General features: G+C 26.9%; 1 protein-coding gene across 6 annotated transcripts in view; it reads left to right on the forward strand.

Annotated features, from left to right (window-relative positions):
- LOC135931221 (WD repeat-containing protein 18-like) overlaps positions 1-8,414 on the forward strand; it is a 34,008-nt gene extending 25,594 nt beyond the window's left edge. For 2 of the 6 annotated variants that reach the window (XM_065468177.1, XM_065468182.1), the window contains one exon: positions 6,859-8,414. In XM_065468177.1, coding sequence (XP_065324249.1) covers positions 6,859-7,193 — 335 coding nt within the window. In that variant the 3' untranslated portion in view covers positions 7,194-8,414. The remainder of the gene's footprint in view (positions 1-6,858) is intronic. The other 4 variants (XR_010572971.1, XM_065468178.1, XM_065468180.1 and 1 more) reach the window with 4 other exon arrangements.
- Positions 8,415-8,887: the final 473 nt, after the last annotated feature.

Below are 8,887 nucleotides of genomic sequence, written 5' to 3' on the forward strand. Positions count from 1 at the left end.
AAAGTTTCTTAGGAATAATTGTATTTTATATTATATTTACAATGTAAAAAATCTTCGTTGGGATTGAGCAAATTTTTCAATTACTCATCCTTGCTTGGCGTCAAATGCCTATAAATATTTAAAAGATCCAAATCTTTCAATCCACTTTCAGAAGTTGTACTTCTTAGATATGTTTTTCAGAAAACTTTAGGCCCGGTTCCCGGGCCGGATCGTATTTTAATTTTTTAAATATACTCGGGCCGGGCCCGAAATTTTTTTTTAAAAAAACATCCCAGCCGGACCCGAAATTGCCCGAAATTTTTTTTAAAAAACACCCGGGCCGGGCGTGAATTTTTTTTTAAAAAATTATCCGGTTCCGGCTTTATATTTTAAAACCAAATATTTGAAATTAACTATAAAAATAAATATAATTTATTTTAAAATATCCGGGCCGGGCCTGAAAATTTTATTTTAAAAAAAGCCTGTTCAAGTCTGAAAATTTCTTTTTAAACCCGGTGTAACGTGTGAAAATGATCTGTGAGATTTCGAAATCTCACACCATCAAAATCCCACGGATGGGTTGTGAGATTTTGATTTAAATGGCCCCCAATGTTTTTGAAGCGATAAATTAAAAGTAAAAGTTTTCATGACAAGTATTTAAAATTACTAATATTATAATATAGTGACAATAATTATATACCCCTAACTGTCTAATTATAATCTTTGATTGCTTTGCAAGATATATTTGTTTCATTTCAAGTGTTCAATTTGTATTTTTAGATTAATAAGTCGAATACTGGGATATATCAAATAAATAAACACCATTAAGCAATAAAGTAAAGGATTTATATAATTTCTATTTTTAATATATATAAATTAAATTGCATATAATTGAATAGTCGATTATTTATAATTATATACAAATAAACTTGAATATTATAATTATGTAGATTAGTCTTATTGGTTATATGTTACACTACCTACCTACAAAATCTTGGTTCGAATCCCCGTACATACTTTTTTTTTTAAATTGAAAATCTGATTGTTTTGTTCTTTTTATTTTTCACAAAATTCGGCATATCTTATAACCCTATGCTGCCTATCTAGTCTGTATTTCATACCAAAGAGTGGGGGTGATATGGTTGATTATTTTAGGCTATGTGGGTTGCCTTGGCAATATATGAATATTATTTAATTTATTATTTGTAAAGGAAGTAAAAATATCTTTACTAATATTATAATTTACACAATATGAAATTTATATAATATAAAACAAATTTAAGTTTAAATAGGTCCAAAACTGAAGACTACAATCATAACTATCCAGATTTGACCTTTCCTCAGATTTCCTATATCAATATTAATTTATGATACCTCCCTTTTCTACCCTACCCTCTAAAAATCATTACCTACCCTTTTTAAATAATGCAAAGAAATGGTAAGATAAATTCTTAACTTAATCATAATGCTTATTTTGTTTACCTAATATAATATTTTTTTTAAAAATCCATCTCTATATTTTATACTTATATTTGAATTGGGTCACACAAACTAATAAGCAAATAGACGAAGAACTTTATTGATATAACTATTTATCATATAATGCACATTATAATATATATATAGAATTTTATTTATAAACTACAACTTTCATAAAAAAAATATATCAGCTGAATATAAATTATAATATGAATGAAATATATATATTTTTATAATAAAAATTATTTGATCCTAATAAGGAAATATTAAATAATGACTAGATGGATGATAAATTATTGCAGAAATATATATTATGAGGAATATAAATTATAATATTGAAGTATTTATATTTTTATAATAAAAATTATTTAAAACTTATAAAGATGTATTAAATAATGATTAGAGCGAAGATAAATGATTGCAATCAAAAATATTTTCAAAATGGTTTCCTCCATTTTTTATATAAATAAAATTATTATAAAATTTTTTAATATTATCACGAATATAAAATGGGTCATATCGGGCCCATACAAAGTTATTATTATATTTTAAATATGTAAAAATAGGAGTAAGCATTGTGGCCATAGCCCTGACTTCTGTGTCAGAAGCCCATATCCGTCCTGTTATAACATTATTTACGATATACGTTTTTATATCCATTTTTTTATTTGTGTCATAAATGTAATTCTGAATTACTTTTTCCATCTCAAATGTTAGCATAAATTGTGCCAACCATTGCCTGAGAATAATATGGGAATTTTGAGCCCCTGTGATCTCCACACTAATCGCCTTAAATTTTATAAAGTAGAATAAAATGAAATTTTATAAAGTAGAATAAAAAATTTTATATTTATATGTTCTACCTATAAAAACAATTCCCATCACCTTCAATTTGCCCCAAGATAGTTGGTTCACCAAGTTGTTTACCATAGTCTACATCCCGACAATGTTTGGGAGGCTTTAGAGCATATATTTTGGCATGATATTTTTTCCATGCTTTTGTTGTAGGAAAAAAATATCTAGGGATATTTTCTAATTTATTTATTATCATATTATCATCATCCAATTCTATATACATAATTAATTAAAAAATAAATCAAATACATATCAGAAATAACATTACCTATGAAAGACTTTGGATCTATAAAATCTGTATCAAGTGGAAAATTTTCATCTTTAAAGCCAACATTCTGGGAACCACTGTCAAAAGGAAATGTATTACATATATCTTCACACAGATGTGCTGCTTATAAAAATATTTTTAAAAAATTATCATATCATTCAAAAAATAATTTGAATATATATCAAAAATAACATTACCTATGGGAGACTTTGGATCGATAAAATCTGTATCAAGTGGGAAATTTTCATCTTCAAAGCCAACATTCTAAGAACCACTGTCAATAGGTAATGTATTACATATATCTTCACCCAGATGTGCTATTTAAAAAATTATCATATTCAAAAAATAATTTGAATATATATCAAAAATAACATTACCTACTATGGGAGACTTTGGATCGATAAAATCTGTACGAAGTGGGAAATTTACATCTTCAAGCTGAACATTTAGGGAACCAATATCTAAAGGCAATACATTATAATAAAAACTTAAAATAATTATAATAATATTAAATATTAACCTTTGTATCTAAAAATTTTTTTACTTTATAAAAAAATGTGATTTTGAAAAAATCATTACCATTTTCATCTGAATCTTCATTTTTTCGCACAATAAATTTTTTTAGATTGCGTAGATTGTATTTTGTTTTCAAAATAACATTATTTGTTGTTATTAATTAATATACACCTTGATATACAATAAATAATTTATATAAAATAATTATTTTTTGAAAATTTAAAAAATTCATTTATTTTGGAAAAATTATCACTAAAAATATTTATAAAATATAATATATATTGTTAGTTAAAAACTTACTTCATTACAGGAAATATTCCTTTCTTTTCAAATTAAAATGTATTATATAGAAATATTTTTAATTTGACAGATACATTAAAATCTGACGTTTTAAATTTGAGAAAATCTAATTCATATTGAATTCGTAATGTGAGATTTTAAAAAAATACATGAGATTTTGAAATATTGAATAGCCGTGAGATTCTGAATATTTAAATGGCCCCCAATGTATTTGAAGCGATAAAAATCAAAATCTCATGAAATCACTCTCACACGGTATGAGCCTTGAGATTTTGATGGTGTGAGAATTCGAAATCTCACGGCAATCACTTTCACACGCTACACCGGGCCGGGCCGAAAAAAATTTTGAAAAAAAATCCGGGCCGTGCCCTACAAATGGTACCTCTGCAGGGCTCTGTTATTCTTTTTTAAAAAGAGAATATTCTCTCATTAGTTTACTAATGGGAAGAGTTGCTAATATATATATAATCATTTTAATACATTGGGAATATAATCTAAAATGTGTTTGAAATTATACAAAGCATCCATAGCATTTAGGACTATATTTTAGTTAATCTTTTAAACATAGTTATTCAGCTAATAAGGCATCAAACAAATATTTTTTTTTTATCATTATTTGAAAAAGATTGGGAAGGCTTTTGTTGAAGTAATATCTGCAGATTGGTAAGTGCTGCATGATGAATTAAAAACCATTCATTTATTTGGATTATAGTTTTATAATACTTTTCTACTGATCTTATAATAATGTTTTGACGATGAGCTTGCCTTGCTGCAAGTCGAGGGAGACAAATATTAAACACGTATAGCTTTCCTTTTGACTCAACAATAACATATAAAATTGAAATTCTTCTTCAACATTAGCCCTAATTTCTTTGAGTTCTAATAAAATGCTCTCCGCTTTCTCATCTTAATCAAGTCAATGCCATGTTTTTGAAAAGTATTACATAAAATAGTTGTATAATTAAATAATACATTCTAATGAGGAAAAAAATTCGAAATAAGTATTGAATCAAAATTTTCTTGCTTCTGAGGAAATATTTCTTTCAGGCCATTGTGGTATTTCAGTAATAGCATTAATAATCGGCTCTTCTAACTCCATAAAAGCTGTTACTGCTTGATGGCGGAGACTCCATCTCGTTGGACAAGCTTGCACTTTCTTTCTCCCTGTTGGACAAGGTGTTACAGAAAAATTATTATTTGACTATAAATATGAAAATGGTAGATAAATATTACGTCACTAGAAATTTGAAAATAATAGGTAAATATTACGCCAATGAAAACTTGAAATCTAAATTAATTGGTAAAATAACTTAATAGATAAATGTGATAAATAAATGTAATTAAATATATATTTAATATGAGATAGAAATAAATATTAACAAATGTTAATTAAAATAAACATTAATATTTTTGAAAAATATATCTGGCATCTGCATTTTTTGGCTTGGGGGGAGGGATTTATCCCCCTGCCCCCCCCCCCCGCTGCGTGCGCTAGATAGATAGGAAGCCAAAAATGGTACACGTTTCATTTAACGTTCAATTATTAATTTCTTCCAATTTCACGCGATTATTAATTTTAGGCCTAATATATGATTAAAATTAACAAGATTTTATGTTTTGTAGCCTAATGATGTTTAAGAAAAAAATTAATTGAGCTTTAAATTATTATTTTATTAAAAATAATCAATACGCAAGGAAATTAAAACATTTTTAGAATTACAAAAATATCGAATGAATTTTAAACGAAATGTGAAAGAAGCAAGACCGGACGACTTCTAGCATGAAATACTCTTTAATAAATTATACGAAAAATAGATGTTTAAGAATGCATGTTCAATTAGGTTACATTTTGGGAGTTAATACTTTTTTTTATAAAATAACGAATAATAAAAAGATAACATAATTTATTTCATCAATGGACTTAATATAATTTGAAAGATGCACTTCTACTAGTCTATTGATTAATTATAAATGACAATATAAGTTCACCCTCGACATGTTTATTTATTTAGGCTTTTACATTTCAGGGAATGATTTTAGATTATTGTGACTTTAAAAACATTTTTTTTAATCTTTCTATTTATGTCCTTGTCTGACTTGAACCTCCTGGAATTGTAGGCAACGTTGTTTTGCGAGAATAAAGATTGCAAATCACATTGTAAATAGTTCCATTTATATATTTTTAGAACCCGAAATTATTTGTCATATTCAGGCCAAGGTAATGATAATTAAAACCTCGATTTCGCAGATATAAAAACCGGATAAATAAATATTTTCGCCAAAAAAAATTAAACTTCGAGATTTGGCCAGAATAGAGCTAACCCTTTCTCCCCACCTTTTGATTAAATCTCAAGCCTGAGATAATATTATTTTGATTAAAATCTTGATAGCCGTTTTTTATAAAAATCTAGATCGAGGTTTACTAGCTAAAACCCAATCAATATCACTTCCCCACAATATTTAATCGATTCAATTATATCTGAAAAACATGTATCAAGAATTAAATGAGAAACACATATAATTTTTTTTTAAAAACTCAGTTTTATATTTTTTATTTATATAATTTAAAAAAATAAATATTACTATATAATAAAACTTATTTAAATATTATGATAATAAAAGTAACTAGTTTTACTTTATTATTTCAATAACGCCGTTACGCCTATTGGGGGGGGGGAAGGGGGTAATGACGTTACTTACTCTTCCTATGAAATAAAAAATATATAAATATTTTGGGCATGTGAAACAGGCCTATTTTTTTCGGGACACAAAGAATCTATAAGTTCAAACCTTGTTATGGTGAAAAAATTGTATAATTTTTAAAAAAATTAAATTATATCAATTGATGAGTTAGAAAATCAAATAATTGGGAATTTAATATTCATTTACTTATCATTCAATTTCCCTTTGAAACAATTTGCACAATACAGCCAAAACTTATTCAAAATAATAAAAATAAATTGTGGCCGGGCTAAAAAAAATCAGGATGAGTTTAAAGATTATTTTTATCCACTAAAGTTTTGACTTCTGCTGGTTTCTTGCCTTTAAAAGAAATCCTCATCTATAAATCGTGTCCTGATTCAACTTATTTTTTTATACTTACAGTTTTGAACTGGACACCCTATATTCTGGTCCATAGAAATCTTTTTATATTTTCGATTTTGATATTTAGCCATTTTCAAATTATTTTGGATATTGGTCATCGATTTTGGTATGTTAGTAATGGTTTTAATATTTGGTATCGGCTTATACCATGTTAATATCGGTTTTGGTATTCGATCTTGGTATCGGTGTCGCCTAAAAAGTGGTAATGAGTTTTATCTCATTTTTAACGATTTCTGTTATTTGCTCAAAAAATGTTTATTATTTAATCGGGCGTTTTATTATATTATATATCTATATTTTTTTTTAAAAAAATGATCTCTCCCCGTGTTTGTCATTTACGAAAATCGGAAACGAAGTGACCTTGATCGGTTTTAAGTTGTTCCTAATGGATGACGAGACGACAGAAAAAGGCCTTCAAACTTATTTGCACCCATCTTTCGATAACTCTCGACCCGATACAAAAGAATCTGCGAACGGAGAATTCGACCCTATCATAGCCATACCAGGTCGGAGTTCACCCATATGCGGTCTAAAACCCGAGGATTATTCTGAAACCGACATCATCGGCGGGTTTGAATTCGATCACTTGACTGACAACGCGAACGCCTTGGCTCGCGAAATCGAGGAACTCAAGCGGAAAAACGCTAAGCTTTACCAAATGGCTATGGTAGACCTAACACGTGATTTATGATTATTGTCGATTTTTTCTCATTCATTATTTTTGAATCATCGCGTAAAATATTTTTTTTTACCTGTTATTTTTAATATATCTATCCCTGCACAAATTCCCTAGATAGGTTATTCAAACAACTTGCTTATTATTTTAAATAATTACATACACCATCCTTTTAGCTTGTTATGACTGATCGAAATTATTTTAGTATTTAATATTCTCGGGCGAACGAATTCATTATATGGATGTTTTACATTTTTCGGTTAAAATGCACTTTTTTGTTGTACCTTATTTTTTTAAGGATGTCTATTATTTTTAGTTAGGAGATATTTTATCATTATTATTACTTTATTAAAACCTTAAATTAGTTATACTACATATTTAATCACCACCTCATAAACAAATTTATATTCTATTTTACACACCAACACCATTAAGGAAAACCAAATATTATTTTTTGTCCAAAACACCTGAATAGTATGTATATAATAAAATGGTTAAAAATATATTAAAGATGATCACAGTCCAATATACTTAAGTTCGTTTTTTTACATACCGATTAAAGGTCGCATGGAAAACAGGGACCCGAACCGTTATGTTACGGTTCAGCATATAAAAAATTATAATGGTTACGTTTTGGTTACGGTTCTTAAGAAAAAATTTACAAAGGTTCGGTTCGGTTCAGCTTATTATAAAGGTTCATTACGGTTAAAAATATTTTTTTTATTGAAGCAACACCATCGTCTAATTTATTTTTATTATAAGCATCTATGAATTATATAAAAAAAATATATATAAGATTTAAAATAACTCATTTTTAAATATATTATATGTAATATATTTTCTCATATAAATGGATCATATTTGTTTGTTGTGACGATAACACAAATTTAACCCCGAAAAGGCCCTTTCAACAGAAACTTGTGTTGCGGGAACCATCAGTACTATAAAAGCAAGTTTATATTACTCTGGACATTAAAATTTTTTTGATTCCTAAAATATAAAAACTGAACCGGTTTAACCTTTTTTTTTATAAAGGTTCTTTTTACTCCTTCAAAAAATAATTTTATCGGTTACGGTTCTGATATTTATAACGGTTTATAATGGTTTAACGGTTCGTTACGGTTCACTCCGGGTCTCTAATGGAAAAGATTTTCTGACATGACCACGCCGACTTTGGAGAAATATTCACACTTAAATATTTTGTTAGTAGTTATAATTTGATTCGTGTCTTCTTCATTCTCGTTAAATGTATTGTTTTTTTCGTTATTACTTTGTTTTAATATCAATATATATATATAATTTGATGGCCATGACCATAATTGTTTTACTAATAATTTTGAGTCTTATATGCTAGAATATAATTATATATATATATATATATAATTAAAGTTAATTATAGTATATAAAAAATATATGTATCTTTTAATTTTATACTTCTCTCGGTTAAAAACCAACGAATTTATTGATTACTATATTAATAATTGAGAATTACGCGATAATGGTAGCATAAAATACTAGTATACTGGTTTTTTTAAATATAATATCGGCTGAATATTATAGTGTTCAATATCTACCATTTTGCAAAATAATTTTTTTAAACAAATATTCCTCAGTACTATATTTTTATATACCCACAATAAAAATGCTAAAATATATTAAGCTGAAGATTATGAAAAACGAAGCTAAAAAGTTAATCCTTCCAATGTTAG

The sequence above is a fragment of the Gordionus sp. m RMFG-2023 genome, chromosome 1 (genome assembly GCF_954871325.1).
Source record: "Gordionus sp. m RMFG-2023 chromosome 1, tfGorSpeb1-WG-v2, whole genome shotgun sequence".
Lineage (NCBI taxonomy): Eukaryota > Metazoa > Nematomorpha > Gordioida > Chordodea > Parachordodidae > Gordionus > Gordionus sp. m RMFG-2023.